The following is a 17,251-nucleotide window of genomic DNA, read 5'->3' as shown; positions in this document are numbered from 1 at the left end:
TTGATTTATACAGTGCTTACATTAACACAGTAAGAGGAATTAAGTTGTCAGAAAAGGACTAAAAATAGAGCTTATCAGTTAACAAAATACTTTAATTAAAGTGGAAAGCTGTGCAGATGTTAGGTGGCATTGAAGATGAATGTTCTTAACATTTTTAGAGGGATAAAATCTGTTTTCTCTGATCCCCAGGCGTTCGAGGCCAGCGACCTGCTGCTGGGACTGAACTTCTCAAAGGTGCTGACCAGTCTGGTTGCCCTGAATAAAGTCACTGCAGGTGAGTCAAAATAAGTGCCGTTATATGATGTGTGTGGGAGTTTTTATGAAAGGCAGGCCAGAGTAGTGATGACGAGTGTGTGGGTGATGACTATAACACCAAGTCTGGTGTATTTTTATATATTCTGCCCTTTCTGTCCAGATATCGGCGTGGGCAGTGACTCGGTGTGCGCCCGGCACTCTTCAGCTCATCGCATCAAGTCGTTCGACTCGCTCTCCTCTCAGGCTTCACTGGCCCGGTCCTCCAAGCTGCTGCAGAACCAGTTTCGCAGTCTGGTAAGGTCAACTCTCACTTACGCCACGGTTAAGGAAACATCACCAATTGGTCATACAGTCTCTATGTTATTTATTAAACTACAGATAAACAGGAATAACTAAATTAGTATTGTCAGTTTGGTTGCTGTCGTCTGCATCCTTGATAATAGCTGACATCGCTGTGCTGGGTCCAGATCAACTGAAGAAGCATCTCACACATTCCCAGAGACAATATCTCACCATCTTGTTTTACCTGTGATTCAAGTTACCTTTAGTCTTATGGGCAATGCAGTCGTATTCAGTAAAAACATAGATGCAACGCTTCATTCATTTTCAATGTAATAATAATAATACATTTTATTTGGGGGGCGCCCAAGGACACCTTACAGGGCATAGGGGCAATATAGGGAACAATTAAAACAGTGGATTTAGTGAGATATCAGCCGGGGTAAAACAAGACAAACAACAGGAAATTGACTACATAAGGACACAGACGGACACAGAAGGACACAGGGTACAGTTTATAAAGAAAATGCCAGTTTGAACAGGTGGGTTTTGAGTTGGGGTTTGAATGATGGAATCAGACTGTCGGATATGTAGTGGCAGGGAGTTCCTGAGTCTGGGAGCCGAGCAGCTGAACGCTCGAGCACCCATGGTGCTGAGGCGAGAGCTTGGGACAGTGAGAAGTCCTACGGATGAAGAGCGGAGGATGCGGGGATGTAGGATGCAAAGGGCTGTAGACACTGAAATCCCCTTGAGAATAGTGCTCGATTTGATCTTGTACATATATAAACTGCAGGCCAAAACTGAATTCACAGTGGAATTATACTTGTTTATAATATGGGGAAATATTTAGGGAGGGATATAATGACTTTGATGAGCAATGAGTGTTGCACCATGTTTTGTTTGTTGATGAATCAGATGACAACCGATGAATGAAAACTCTTCTTGTTGTCACTGCTTTTTCCACTAACGTTGATGTTTATTCTGCTCACTTCCCTTTTCTCCCTCGTTCTTCAGGACATGTCGGAAAACAGCGGGCAGCAGCTGCTGGTGAAAGCGCGTTTCAGCTTCGCGCAGAACAACGAGGATGAGCTCTCCTTTAATAAGGGTGACCTCATCAGCGTGATGCGTCAGGAGGACGGCGGCTGGTGGGAGGGGATGGTCAACGGCCGGTCGGGATGGTTTCCTAGCAACTATGTCCGTGAGGTCAAAGGCTCCGGTAGGTTTGAGGAACTTGGAGGGAACTTTGGGATTTTAGCCTTTGCAGACCATTTACAAGGGAAAACCCCACAAGCATAATAGGGCCTCTCTAAAACAGCAGTGTGGTGATTCAATATGCACTTCAATAATATACACTTCAATATATGATTTGAACTGGATCTTCCTCCTCTGCATGTGTCTGAGAACGAGCACAGAGCAGCTTCGAAGATTAAATCATTTTAGAAACAGACGCTGTTACAGTTTCCTCTGACAAACAGTCAAGCTTCCATCTGGCCTCCTGACAATAACACAGCCACACATCTGTTGCTTCTCCAGGCCCGCTGGGGTCTGTTGTTTTTTTTACTTGAAAAACAAGTCGCTGTGGCATGTGCCAAGCATGCTGCTCCTCTGACATTAGTTAATTTGCTAACACTTATCTAAAGAGACAACAATAGAAATATGACTGAAAACAATATTACAGTTTTAAGTATGACCTTTTCATGTTTAGTTTCATCCTGTTACATTTCTATCGAGTTTTAGTTGACCAAAAGTCTAAACATTTTAGTCTCGTCTTTTGACAATGTACCCTCTTTCTGAGTAAGCACATTTTAGGCTCATCTTTTTTCAGCAACAATATTGCATGTTGATATCTTCAATGGTGGTGCTATCTTTGAAGAACATTTAGTTCAAGATAGGTAGATACGACCAAAAGACTGCCCACTGGTCAACAATTTATTTATAGATTGCTCAAGATGAGTGTCCATTGAATATTTGTATGTCTCATTCTAAATAATTTAAGTTAGAAGTATCTAACTTCATGTGTTTTTCTCTCTAGCTCCGGACAAACAAGACAAAGTGTCCCCAAAGTCTGGCACCATGAAGAGTCCTCCTAAAGGCTTCGACACCTCCGCCATCAGCAAGACGTACTATAACCTGGTAAGGATGCAAGTCAACACTTTATTTTAATGTCTTTTCCCATTGTTTTTGCTTTATTACATCCCTATCTCTCCTTTCTCCACTGACATCATGTTAACATGTAAGGATTTAAAGCTTACAATTATGCTTTGTGTTTTTAGTAGTACCAGGATCAAATCTAGCTGGCCTCTTCAACTACAGCTCTCTTCAAAAAACTCACTCACACACTTTAAGGTGTGGTTTGCAGAACTGTCATCACAGTTGCATAAGCAAAGTTAATTCACACACACACACACACACACACACACACACACACACACACACACACACACACACACACACACACACACACACACACACACACACACACACACACACACACACACGAGAGAACACAGTGCAGTTTGCATTTCGTAGATTTCAGCTCTTGTAGCAATCTGCTTTAAAACCTGTGGGATGATAACTGTTTTTGTTAGATGTATTTCTGTGATGAAAGACCCTGAAATGAAAGTGCTATTAAACGCACTGTTTTGGGTCACAAGGAAGCTAACAATTGACTATTACGAATGGTGATGAACATATCGTTTTTCACCCTTCGTATGAACGTAACCTCCATGGTAGCCCTCGCGTTTCACGGTCAACACTGGAATTAATAAAATAATGTAGTCAAAACTGATTAGTTACCTTCTAAAAAGTGTATTGTGAATGACCCTGTGTTTTTCACTTCATAATATATCGACGCTAATGTAGGCCTGCTCGATTATGGCAAACATTATAATCTCGATTATTTGGGTCAATAATTGTAATTGCGATTATTAAATGCGATTATTCATTGACTTTGAAAACATCCATTTATTGCAGGGGTTCTCAAAGTTTTGATGAGTGAGGGCCAATTTAGGTACCCAATATTGGATTGAGGGCCGCCCGAGAAAAAACGGAACACAAAATAATTCCAAAACAAATCCTTTCTTTATTGTACTAACCAATTATACATACAGTATACATTAAGAACTTGCAGAGGACACAAAGTTGGATTATCTACAGACAGTGACTAGCTAAAATCGCTAGCTAACTCCCGTTTCTGATTCTGATAACTTACAACAGATTTTCCGCTTAACCGCAACTCGCGAGATGCCTAGTTGCACCAGTAGTCAAGCAAACTTTCCACAAGCTGTCATTCATAATTTAGGAAAGACAACCCAGGGGGCGCAGTTTTACCATTCTTAAATTCCATTCTAATTCTTACTAAATACAACCATGGAGGATTAAAATATAACGCATGCATTTCAGCGTGTCACATTAACTATCGCGGGCCGCCAGAAACATTTCCGAGGGCCGCCATTGGCCCGCGGGCCGCACTTTGAGAACCCCTGATTTATTGGATAAAAAAAATGTGAACAGTATGTTTTTAACAGTTGATTACCCTGAACTTTAAGTATAATTCAAAATAATATATAAAATAAAAGTAATAATAATAAAAGAATAATCGTTTTATTTCGATTACGTTATTCTCGTAATCGTTGCAAGCCAATGCCATAATCGTAATCGCGATTTAAAATACGATTAATTGAGCAGCCCTACGCTAATGCACATCATATACATATCTTGCAAACTCTTTAAGTGTTTAAATAGAGTAATACAAACATCTTTGCTACATTATAAAAATGGTGTGTTATGTTTTCTTTTAATGTTTAACTCAAAATGTGTGGCTCTAACTCAGTAGCCCTGAAACTGACAGTGGTCTTAAGAATATAGCTGTTTCTCCAATTGTGTTCCAACTTCCAAGTCAAGAATACTTTTAAATTGAAGCGGTTTTCTTTTATGTTTCTATTGTAGGTGTTGCAGAACATTTTAGAAACAGAGACCGACTATTCCAAGGATCTTCAGAGCCTCCTGACCAACTACCTACGACCTCTTCAGAGCAGCGACAAGTACGAATAATTTAAACACAAAGCTAAATGAAACCACACCTGGTCCTTTTAGCATGATTATCGCACATCAGGAACCCTGCATCAACTACATCTTGTACATCAACAAGTCTTGGATCATTACTTGACTTTCTTCCGTCTGTCACTGAATATAAAGTCACCATTTTGCTTCCCCCCCCCATCCTCTTCCTGCAGACTGAGCAGCTCTGACGTGGCTCTGATTCTGGGGAACCTGGAGGAGATCAGCACCTTCCAGCAGATGCTCGTCCAATCGCTAGAGGAGCGCACCAAGTTAGTCCCGCCCCCCCCCTGCACACACTGCCCCACTGCAGCAGCATCTGCACTATTTCATAATAAGCAGAGGGACATCTAGTGTCGGGCCAGCTGTACTGCGCCGATGTTGGATTAAACCATAGACTAGAATTTGTCATATTTTTTGCCACAGTATTTGCCTACAGCTCACTAAAAAATGGTGAGTATTATTATTCCTTCCCACCGCCACACTGCTTCTAAATGGGGGAATGTCATGTTTAGGTTTCTGTCAATTATACATTATTCTAATATATAGTGTATAGTCTAGAACTGCTCTACATGAAAAGTGTCATGAGTTATAATTTGGCATTAGATACAATTACATAACTTGAAAAATCCATATACTTCTGTTCTATTTGTCTTGTGTCTGTGTGAGTTTTTAAAGAGGTTGTTAATAAACTAGTGATGTTTTCTTTTCTTCAGGCTTCCAGAGAGCCAGCAGAGGGTGGGGGGTTTCTTCCTGAACCTCATGCCGCAGATGAAGGCCCTTTATGTCGGTTACTGCTCCAACCACCCTTGTGCGGTTAATCTGCTCACCCAGCACAGGTACGTTTAAACATTAAGGCAAGTTTATTTATATAGCACTTTTCAACACAAGGGAGTTCAAAGGGCTTTACAAAAAATGAAAGACATTAAGAAAATGGCATTTAAAATCAGTCATTAAAAAGAAAAGCTAATAAAATAGACATTAAAAGAAAAAATACATGGATACAAGTTACAGTGATAAAAGTTACAGTGCAGTCTAAGATATGAATAGTTCAATTAAAAGCAGCGACAAAAAGAAAAGTCCTCTGTATTAACTACATTTAGTTTCATTTTACAGCTTTTTAACCTGTGTTTATGCAGCGGAGAATACATTATCAAGGAAACGGTGTTTACAACAGCCAGTATTAGGAAATTGAAGAAAAAGACTTGTATGTTGGGTTTTGTGGAGTTTATTATTAATTCACAGTCGTATTATATATATATGATTGTTTGTTCTATTGTGGCTTGTCACTACGAACACAAAATGCATACTCTGCAGTCAGCATTATTTCATCATCATAATATTACCAACATGATTGAATCCAGCTTAAGCAGAAAGAATGAAGGAAACATCTTTCTGCAGTTTCGAGCAAGTTACAGTGATCACAGCGTGGGAAAGAACATCCGAAAGAGAAATGTTTAGCTAAAATATAAATAAAATAAAAAAATACGCAGACCTGGAATGCTTAAATAGATTGATCACATTAAGAGTCCCAACTTGAAAAGGATCCTGAGACGGTAACATGGCACATAATAGACCTGATCTTAAATATGGTCGGTTAACCCACACACAACAAAACAAAAAGAGATCTCTGGTATTTGTGTGCTGATACTCTAGTTAAGAAATAGCTGCGTTAAAAAAGAGGGTCGTATTTTCCCCCTTGCTTAAAAAAAACACACCTTATTCTTGAGCTGATTGTCTGAAGATATCATTTGTGGTGCTGTTACCATGAAGGTAATAAAGGTAACATGAGAAGTTAAATTAATAATTGATCTTGTCTCCTCGCAGTGACGTGTTGGGGGAGTTTATGGAGGGGCGAGGTGCCTCCACACCCGGGATCCTCACCCTGACCACCGGCCTCAGTAAACCCTTCATGAGACTCGCCAAATACCCTAACCTACTCAAAGAGCTGGAGAGGCACATGGAGGTGTGTATCTAAGCGTCTGTGTGTGCTTCTGTTGATATGTGTGTTTATTTTACAACCATGTTCTTTGTCTTTCCAGGAGAGTCATCCTGACCGGCCAGACATTCAGAAGTGCATGGCCTCTTTCAAGAATCTGTCTGTAAGATGATCTCACTTCCTCTAATCAGTCTTGATATGATATTAAATGTAATAATAGCCGGTCGTTAAGCAGCTGTCTGTTTCCGTCGTGTCAGGCTCAGTGCCAGGAGGTGAGGAAGCGTAAGGAGCTGGAGCTGCAGATCCTCACCGAGGCCATCCGGCTGTGGGAGGGGGACGACATCAAGACCCTGGGCTCCGTCCTCTACATGAGCCAGGTGTTGGTGCAGAGTCCCGGCTCAGAGGTACCATCCACATCCTCCACATACTCACTGTGCTACAACTATGCTTCATATATTGCTACGAATTACTAGGGTTGCTCTCGATAAGTCAACCAAGATATATTTTTTCTTCCTTCTTTTTGAGTAACTAATGAGCACATCTCTGGTCAAAGACAAAAAAAGTGTTGCTTATTTATGATTCTTTGTGGAGAAACTAGGTTTTACCGATTTGTGGATGAAAATAACGAATCAATTATTCTCCAACTCGTATGAGTTTTAGTCATACAAGAATTTCTTTAGTGCAGGACAGCCCTAAATAGTAGTGTACATAATACAGTTTTTCTCAATGATATATTTTATTGACATCTGTTGCAGTTCGTGCTTGCATGTTGTAAATTAGATAATTCATTCAGTAAACTGTTTGAGAGTTTCTTGATACTAAAATGAAGTAAAAAAACATTAGTTATAATCCAAAAACAAAGTATAATGCATAATTGTTTGACACCATGTGGTTTTCTGTGTTTGTTATTGTAAATAAACATTACATTAAATGAGAACTTTTTGAAATATGAGCCTGATAATGACTTGACACCAACAGCTGATATCTTTTAATGTGATTGTGGATCTTTGAACTGCATTAGCTTCTGGTCTTATGTATGATATTATGTATAATAAAGTGGTTATACAAACAGGACAATATACCTAATTATTATCTTGCGTTCACACTTTCCTTTCCCCCTCTGTTTCTCTTACTTCAGGAGAAGAGTGAGCGTTACCTCATGCTCTTCCCTCACGTCCTCCTCATGTTGTCTGCGAGTCCCAGGATGAGCGGCTTCATATTCCAGGTCAGTAATCAACATTTCCTCAGTGTTTAGTCTGTTAAGTTTTCCCTGCAGTGTTTAAACTTAGTGGTTTAAAATGAACTTAATTCTGATGTGTGTATTTCCCCGTGCAGGGAAAACTGCCCCTGGCCAGCATGACAGTGACCAAACTAGAAGACTGCGAAGCCCATAAAAACGCTTTTGAGCTCAACGGTAAGGCTACATGAGCATATTAATCACTAACCTAAATCTATATACTACAAAGTGTGTCTCACAGGAAGCAAGTTAAAAACAGACAAGTCCCAAATCATCACAATACGATGAAAACAGAACAGAAAATAGGAACAGACTTTTTATATTGGGTCAAAACACAAGTTTAATCAGGAAAGGCTTTCCCATAGAAGAACATTTTAAGAAGGGACTTCATGGAGATTAATTAGTGGGGCAGATCGTTCCAGATCCTGCGGGCGCTGACTGCAAATGGTCTCTCCTTTTTTAGTTTTCAGCCTCTGAAATAGAAAAAAGACCTGAGTATCTTAAAAACACACATGGTAGTAGGAAGTCAGAGCTCAAGCTGGGAGAGAGGACATTAAGAGCCTTTAAAAGAATAATTAAAATCTATCTTCTGTACACTCTGGAGTCAATCATCAGATTATTGTAGGAAGGCTGTTGCAGTAATACAGGCATGATGAGATTATGGCATGTCAAATAGTTCCAGTATCTTTAAATTGGCCCACAGAGAGGGGAATTAATATTCTTACATCAAACGGACAGTGAAGATAAAAAAGCAGATACAATAGGTTGGCTTACACATTACATAATGAGGCAAGCACACATTAAAAACATCAATAACACATCCATGGTAAAAGAAACACTAAATAGGAATGAATAGGAGCCATCTAAAGTCATGTGAGCACATAAAGTATCACTGGCATTAGGATGATAAAAACATGATGTGCTTCCTAGTGTGCCACAACAACAATTACTGTCAAACCAGACTCCAAAATGCCTTGCAACAGACTTGATAGGATCTTAAAGATAACCATTACATTGCTTAATTTGTTTTCCACTGACAAGGATCTCTGTTTAGTTTAAGTACAGCTGAAGACATCATCTTGACAAATGCTGAGGGAAATGAATTTATCCTGAATGCTTTTATAATGTACTCCCTCCCTCTCTCTCTGCAGGCACGATGTTTGAGCGTCTGCAGGTGGTGTGCACCAACCAGCAGGACCTGCAGGACTGGGTGGAGCACCTGAGAGGGCAGATCAAGCACACCGCGGCCACCGGGCCCAGCCACAAACCCCTCACAAATCCCTGCCACACGGTCAGGAGATGATCCTTATAAACCCTCATACAGATGGTTTCTGTGTTTTATACCCAGTGTGCATGTTGATCTGCCATTAATGTGGCTCTCTCTAGAAGGGCTGCAATACACCATTTAATTGAATGCAAATACCGTACTTTTCGGACTATAAAGCGCACCTGCATATACGCCGCAGCAGCTAAATTGTCCGTCTGTCTTGCTCTCGTTCTGTCTCTCGGTTCCACTTTTACTTTGGCGCGCTACCTGTCTCACTCTTTTCCGGCCTCCAGTTTTTCCTGCCCGCCGCTTAAAGGTGGCGGGCGCGGACCGGTCATAGAGCCCATAGAGTTAAAGGTGGTTAATTGTACCTGTAAAATCCATAGATGTAGGAGGTTCCCTAGTGGCCGTTAGCTGTACAAAAAAAATGGGGGAAAAAGTCGCGGCTTATAGTCCGAAAAGTACGGTACATAATTGAACCAACAAACAAACAATAATCATCATTTTTATTTACAATAATATATTTATATGCTGGTGGTTGCATATTGGAAAGAGGTAAATGTTAATCATTTAAATCTGCAGGGTTTCTATTAATGGAAATGTAATGGTGTTGCAATACGAGGCTTTCCTGTTGAGCTACTTTTGGCATTTTGAAATGGTAATAGACGATTGTTTTTTAAATGTATTTAGGCTTAGTCCTTTAATAGATAATGTTGTTGTAAAAAAAACATATCCGGTTTCCTTTACTTTATTTTAATTATATTTTAGTGTTTGTGTAACCGGTGTCGTTAAGCGGTCTCTGTGTTGTGTTGTGCGTTGTTCATGGATGACCCGAGCCAGCATTCAGTTTTGACGATCTCCGTTTTATTACTGAGAATCTGACAACAGATATAATGATCAGTTTTACATTAGCTTTCCCTCACAGTGACTCCTCTCATGTGGACATTTACAAAAAGAGAAGAGGAAACACGAGGGACACAATATAGGGGGGAAAGTCCTCACAACAATAATCTCCTGAGCACAGCGACCACACTTCAGAGGTTCCGCCCACTGATCTCCGACCTTGTCAGATATTGAACATTCAATAAAATGAAGAACACAGAATGACTTAATATAAAACACAGAATTTGTGTGATTATACAAAATGATTTACAAATAAACCCCACTGCATATTTACAACTGTTACATCTGTGAACATTCCAGTTAATTGAGTCTAGCCGAAATATCCCCTCAGTTCTTTCTTCAAAACCCTTTAGCCGTCTTTATTAACTTAAGATAAAGAGATCTTTCTAACCTTTGAATTTTTTTAACTACATATAAGTCTTGCCTTTATATTCATCAAAGATACTGCATGTTGATAAAGTCGATTCAATCGCATCAAAGCTGTCTCGTCATCTTCTCATCATGATCATGGAAACAAATATTGTTGATGAACACATTTAGTCATATTTTGAGTTCGTAAATAAATACTGGAGTAGACTTGGAGGAAGAACATCTGTCCTGGGATACATCTCGGTTTCCCCTGGAGGCGCTGCAGGAATGAACTGGGGAATATGACATCTGGGCTACTGAGGGCTGCGTTTCCCAAAAGAACCGCAATGTTCATGAACATTTGAAGGAACAGTGGGTTCGTCAATGTTTTTCACACTGTCGCTATATTTGAAATGCACCTCTTGGTATTTTTCTGCCACTGTCAGCCAGAGTTTCTACCTGAAAAGTTCATACTAGACAAAACATTTAGTGATTCATCTACTTGTTGTGAATTAAAAACATATTTATATCCAAACAAATGTTTCTGCCATGGGTTAGATATAGGAAAGTAAAGCGATGAACAAGTACCAAATGGGGAAATTAAGCAGAATTGTCTCTTTTGTGATGAATCTTACCACAATTCTCTTTTTGTTTGGTTCCTCAGCTCCCGTCTCACCCTCTCACCCCGTCCCGGCATGCTGAAGGGAGGGGCATGACGGTGGCTCCCACCTACCACACCCTGCCTCACCCCTCCTCCCATGGCTCATCTCACAGCACCATGATGTGGGGCCCACTGGAGCAGCCCAACACCCCCAAACCCTGGAGCCTGAGCTGTCTGCGACCCGCACCCCCTCTGCGACCCTCTGCAGCCCTCTGCTACAAGGAGGTGAGAGACTGTGTTTTTATGTTGTTAAGACTTCTTTTTATGTTTTTAAGTATGCTGATTTTATAATTTTATACTACCTTTTTTTCTGTTTTCAGGATCTTAGTAAAAGTCCTAAGAGTGTGAAGAAACTGCTTCCCAAGCGCAAGCCTGAGAGGAAACAGTCTGAGGAGGAATTTGCCTTGAGGAAGAGTATGTTTAAAATATTTCCTATTTATGTTAAAACAAAGATACAATATGTCATTTTCTCTTGCTTTACTTTGAATATTGAGGCAATAGTTTGACATTTTGTGAAACGGCGTGTTCCCTTTTTTACGAGCGAGAAATTAGATTAAATAACACTTCATATCTGTCCGTTAAGTCTATCTTAGTTTAGGAAATCATATCACACAGGTCCTTTACATTGGCTTAGGAAATATAATATCATGTTACTGGAATTCACAAGAAAACCTCATACTTATACATTTCTGTTTTTCTAAAAAACAAGATATAATGTGTTTGTTAGTGGGCTTAAGAGATGCTTAGAGGTGCATCCATATTCTCACATCACTCAGGAAAAAAGTAAATACGTATACTTCCCACATTTTCAAACTATTCTTTAAAAGTTTTCATATGCATTTCTTTTGTGTTTTAAGTAGGAGTAAAACATTTACCATAGAACTGATAGACATGAGAATTTCAATTAATCATCTCCTTTTTCTTTCTCAGGTACCGCTGCTCTGGAAGAAGATGCCCAGATCCTGAAAGTTATCGAGGCATACTGCACCAGCGCCAAAACCAGGCAGACTCTGAACTCCAGTAAGCCAACGCCAAACGTAACATACAGAGGTTTCATACTGGAGCTTGCTCTCTTTGTTACTTACCTGTATTCTGTAACTCAAAGCCTTTCTTTAACACTGGTGTTCTGAACTGATCTTTCTAACAGTATCTTCTCCTTCTGTCTGTCTCTCCTCCACTCCTCACATTTTTGGCATTGCTCTGTTCCTTCTTTTCCTCATCCATTTTGGTTTTACGTTCTCCCATCTTACATTCCTCATTGCTTCTTTTATGATTTACCATTTGTCGCGTACTCCATTTGCTACCTCTTCCTCTGCACCGCCCCCCGTTTTTTTTTCTTCGCACACCATTTCCTCCCTCGTCACCGCCAAACTTTGCACCGCCACGAGCAGCCTGGCAGGGCACGGATCTGATGCACAACCACGTGCTGGCCGACGTGGACCGGTCCTGTATGGACTCTCCGGGCCGCCGTAGCAGCGTGTCGCGGCCAGAGTTTTCCTCTGACCTCTCGGAGGACTCTGACTATGACTCCGTCTGGACCACCCACAGTTACAGGATGGGCTCAGTGCCACGCAAAAGCTGCATCTCTCACCAGAACTAAAGAACGTACAGTACTGCCACGCTGTACCCGATGTAATGTACAGCGAGCTTACCTCTTTAACCTTCAATGTATGAAAAGAAACTAGATTTTTTTTAATGTATCTATTTATTTTCTATTATATATATATATGTTATTTTTTGTTAACTTATTTGGTTTATTTATTATTTTTGTTTGTTTTAAGATGTTTTAAGCATCTCCCTGTTGCCTTTGCCACTTTCCCTTTTATGTGCCTCCTCTCTTTGTGTAGTTGTCATGCAGTAAGTGTTTAGTAATTATTATTAATTTATCTTGAATGTGACCACTCCCCTTGTTTGACCATAAATGTGGCAGACTCTCAGCAGGGAGTAGAGGGGTGTTGGAGGGGGAAATAGGGGAGGGAGAGATGGGGACTGAGCTTTTCCTGTCTGATATTCAGATTTAATTCAGGAACGAGTGTATTCTATTGACCATGTACTACTTCCCTCTAGTATGTGTTTCTAAAGTATGTATGCTCAAACATAGCACAGATGTCATAAACACACGCACAGGTTTAGGCACACATGCCCCTGCTGCTGGATAATATAGCAGCATGCAAATGAAATATCCAAATTCTTCATGTTGTTTTCATAATTTCAATCTTTATTTATTTATTTTTGCTAAGCAGAATTACTTTTTAACGTACAACATGACCAAAAGATAATGCATACTATAAATCCTTGCTAAATGTAAAAGTTTTTGAAACACAGATCATTATTTTAAGTAGCTGCTACAGAATGAGGAGAATATCACATACACTGTCTAGTACATCTAGTCAAAGAATAGTTAATTTAAAGGCTCAGTTCATCCAAATTAACACAAAATAGACACATTTTATCAAATAATAATACAACATGACTGCATTTGTAATGCTGTGAAAGCAGAAATCTAAGTCGGTAACGTTGATAACTTCATGCAATACTAGAAAGGTGAGAAATAATTGTTCAAGTATTTTCGGTGAGCTGAGCCTTTTGCTCAATATCTTTGAGAAGGTTTCTGTCTTGTGTCTCCTAAGCATCATCCTTTAAAGCCTGATCTTCCATCCAGTAATGTTGCTGTCTGTCAGTGGTTCTACAGGGTTGCATATATATTATAGTTTTAAACCTCAAGTTGGTATGCTGAGAAAAATAAAAAGATTCATTTAAACCAGGCATAGCATAATGGCCTGACACAAATAAGCTGTAAAATACAGCCTAACACAGCGACATTCCAATAATAATAAAATGCCTTTGTTAAATGTTTCCTGCAAAGGAATAGTTCAAGATTTTGGGAATATCCCTTATTTGCTTATTTTTTTAGTCACCTTGAAAAAGAACCTGGAGCCAGAAACAGGTTAGCTTAGCATGTCATTCAAATTTGTATCAGCAGGATTAAGCTAGCATAGCAAAGGTCTGAAAATCCACCTACCAACACTTTTAAACCTTACTCTATAAATTAAATATATAGTATGTTAAGTAGTAAGCTGTAGCTGATCAAGCAGGATTGTTTTAAAACATTTTATAGAGCCAGGCTAGCTGCTCAGTGTCTTAATGCTATTTTAGCAAAACATGCTAGCTCCACATACCTATCACACAAACATGAGACTTTATTTTTGTTTCAATCTTCTCGTAATATTACAAGATAACTGAAAACAGGTCATTACTAAAACTACCTATGCTCCTCAATGATAATTCCAGTTTTCTTAACAAGCTAACCAATTGCTAACTTTAGCTTCAGATTTACTGTACAGACATGGTATCACAAGATATGAGACTGGTATTATTATTATTATTATTATTATTATTATTATTATTTTTAACCCCAAAATGTTGAGCTATTGCTTTGAAGGTGACGATTTGAGCAGGTTAGATCAATACATACAGTCTATAGCCTAATGTTAAACATCCCCTGTGTCACAACAAACTAGCACCTACGGCCTCATAAGCCAGACATGCCTTTGTGTCGTCTGGCTTGTGAGGTTTCCCATGCTATCTCTTGCATTAATGACTATTTTTATGAAGAAGTATTTTTCCAGTGTTGGTATTTAAAGTACAGGTTGGCATCCATTTACAATAGAGTCTATCTCCTCGTACAGCAAGCAATGTCGGTGACGTATGAAATATATTGGTCCGTGTTACAGAACTATTTAGTGTTTCCGAAATGATTCCTTTATTGTTTTCATTATTTTTGTATACAGGCGTATTTTTATTTTATTTATTTATATTTCATTCTGTATGTCAATGTTTACAAAATGATCCCTGGAACTATCATTTGATTTCTTTTTTTAAAAAAACGATTTTATTGCTCTGTATCAAAGTTTACACTGAAAGTTATAACATGAAGTGTTTTCATTATTTTGCACAATCATGTAATGGGCCAGTGGGGGTGGAGGATAGAATCTGTTAAATTATGTACTTTTTGTCGTCTACCAGAGTGTGTATGATATAGTCCTAAAGGTAGACCTGAGTATTCAGTGTTACTGTAAAGTAAATGCTCATTCGTAGTGTAAATGCTCACCTTTGGTGTTTTGAAAGCATTGAGGGTAAAAAAAATAAAAATAAACAAGAGGCCGTGATTATTATATAGGAACTCATTCAACCTCAGTCAGAGTGGACTTGAAAAATAAGAGCACATAGTCTCCCTTTCTGTAAATACTAGTTGTCATGGAGCAAGAAAAAAAAATCCATTCTACCTTCAATGAGTATTTGAGCTAAGAATATCACTGTCCTTATATCATGTGCTATACTTTGTGACAGGTGTATTCTGTGGTTTAAGAAGTCAAACTGTGGGACAGGCAGTGTGAAAAGAGACCGGCTGCCTTTGACCAACTTTGTCCTCTGTGTGCTCTAACGCTGTATTCAGTTCACTCTTGTGACCATGTCTTATCTGCAAACCGAGCATTCAGTGTATTTGTTCTACTCTGCTGAAGTGTTCAAGTCCCAAAACGCTGTACCATGAGTTTTGAATAAAAAATCTGTCATTTGGTAGATACTGGCATTCTGGTTATTTGTGAGAATAGCAAATCTGTTTGGTGTGTGTTGTCCTTTGGCAACGAGTTCTCAATCCAAACTTGGCAGATATCGACGCTTGGTCAGTACCCCTTTACATCTCCTTTTAATGCATATGATACCCCTGAACCATCATTTTTTATCGTGCAGTGTATTATGATAGACTTGACACGTGGTTAATGTTGCGTTAAATATGTGGCGAAAGTATGTTACGTCCCCACTTGGTAAGATTTGGGAACACAGCTACTTGGTTAGGTTCAAGAAAAGATCATGGCTTGGATTAGAATAAGTATTTATGCCTCTTATGTAAAGTTTGAGTTTTGAATTTAATTGTGACATAAACAGTGGTATCTTGGGTAAAAGTTCATTTTTTGTTTGACCTTCCTCACCAGACTTTTTTGCTTTTCATACTAGTACTTTTACTTTTACTAGTACATGAGGTGTCATAGTTTGACGCATAGGGCCACTGACCAAGCTGCATTATTTGACAAGTTGAAGCATATAATTGTGCAATGCTTTAATTTGTGTTTTTCGACCACTTTTCTCAACAGCTTCTCACTTCCTTTCACTTTTCTCTGTCTCTTTTCTGGTATTTTTTCTGTGCATTACTAACCAGTTTTGGTTTGTCTCTGATGCTGTAACTTTCCAATATGGAAATTCTATACTGACTCGCCTCACGACAAGGTGAGACATTATAATGTACCAATTGTTGAGTGCTTTTCTGTTTTGAAACAGAGCCACAAAAGGAAAAAGGGCTGCATATGATCATCCCTGGTGATAAGAAAGTCCTGCTGGAGGGTCCTAGTCGCAACGGACAAAGTACAGCTGAAGAAAAGTAAGATAATATACAGATCTCTTTCTATCGCTTCACCTTTGCCCTGAATGACGCAATTGACATATTGTAAATGCCATGTGAAGCCTATTCCTTTTTAACTGAAGACTTTAAAAAAGGTTCTCAGATTATAACTTAATTTTAAAAAGCCTCTGTAATTTTCAATATAAATTGTTTAAAACATTTCTCAGACAGGAGTAAATTGATAATTTTTTGGGACCATTTTCAGCTACAGATAAAGTGACTTTAAGTCAATTGTTTAATGTCAGCTGCAACCCCTATTATCTTGATTATGGGTAACTAACAACTGTATGTACCTGCTTTGAGCTGGAGGATAGGCTCACATTTCTTCAAGAGTCTCTTAAAACCGCACTCAGATGCCGATATCAACAATGACACAGATTGATTCAATGCTTCCTGTCATCCGTACTGGCTGTGAAGTGATCCATTCCCTACGTGAATCAAATGATGAGACCAACCATTCACAGCCCTGTGTTGCTTTAAGATTGACTCAAGTTAAAATGTGAATCTATCCTTGAGTAACCAGCCATGTGTATTAATAATGCTAAACTGTAAATGTGTATCATCACAAAGGGGCCTGGTGGATGTGGTGTACGCCCTGAGGGACGAGGTTCGAGAGCTGAAACAGGTAAATGTTTATGAATTAGATGTTTTACAAAAATACCACGATCGTGTGATTTATCTAATATATGACTCTCAGAAGTTCAAATGACCTGGCTAAACTCCAGGTCTGAAGTTGTTAAGTCTTAACGCAGCACAGTGAAATAATATACAATTATATTGCCCTTTTATTGTGAAATTGGTGTTTTTCATTCTTTTGCAACATAGTAACTTTGAGCTAATGACAA

General features: G+C 39.1%; 1 protein-coding gene across 3 annotated transcripts in view; it reads left to right on the top strand.

Moving 5' to 3' along the window:
• arhgef7a (Rho guanine nucleotide exchange factor (GEF) 7a) overlaps positions 1–17,251 on the top strand; it is a 37,843-nt gene that overhangs the window by 19,710 nt on the left and 882 nt on the right. For 2 of the 3 annotated variants that reach the window (XM_034109721.2, XM_034109720.2), the window contains exons 5-22: positions 190–274; positions 416–549; positions 1,549–1,750; positions 2,567–2,667; positions 4,483–4,577; positions 4,770–4,865; positions 5,310–5,432; positions 6,421–6,559; positions 6,636–6,695; positions 6,790–6,936; positions 7,671–7,757; positions 7,868–7,946; positions 8,921–9,060; positions 10,952–11,173; positions 11,269–11,362; positions 11,879–11,968; positions 16,286–16,385; positions 16,977–17,031. In XM_034109721.2, the coding sequence (XP_033965612.1) occupies positions 190–274; positions 416–549; positions 1,549–1,750; positions 2,567–2,667; positions 4,483–4,577; positions 4,770–4,865; positions 5,310–5,432; positions 6,421–6,559; positions 6,636–6,695; positions 6,790–6,936; positions 7,671–7,757; positions 7,868–7,946; positions 8,921–9,060; positions 10,952–11,173; positions 11,269–11,362; positions 11,879–11,968; positions 16,286–16,385; positions 16,977–17,031 (2,049 nt within the window). Of the gene's footprint in view, positions 1–189; positions 275–415; positions 550–1,548; positions 1,751–2,566; positions 2,668–4,482; positions 4,578–4,769; positions 4,866–5,309; positions 5,433–6,420; positions 6,560–6,635; positions 6,696–6,789; positions 6,937–7,670; positions 7,758–7,867; positions 7,947–8,920; positions 9,061–10,951; positions 11,174–11,268; positions 11,363–11,878; positions 11,969–12,339; positions 15,806–16,285; positions 16,386–16,976; positions 17,032–17,251 lie in introns of those variants that run through there. The other variant, XM_034109722.2, reaches the window with a different exon arrangement.

The sequence above is a fragment of the Pseudochaenichthys georgianus genome, chromosome 21 (assembly GCF_902827115.2).
Source record: "Pseudochaenichthys georgianus chromosome 21, fPseGeo1.2, whole genome shotgun sequence".
In the NCBI taxonomy this organism is placed as follows: domain Eukaryota; kingdom Metazoa; phylum Chordata; class Actinopteri; order Perciformes; family Channichthyidae; genus Pseudochaenichthys; species Pseudochaenichthys georgianus.
This window is presented reverse-complemented; position numbering and strand designations above follow the sequence as displayed.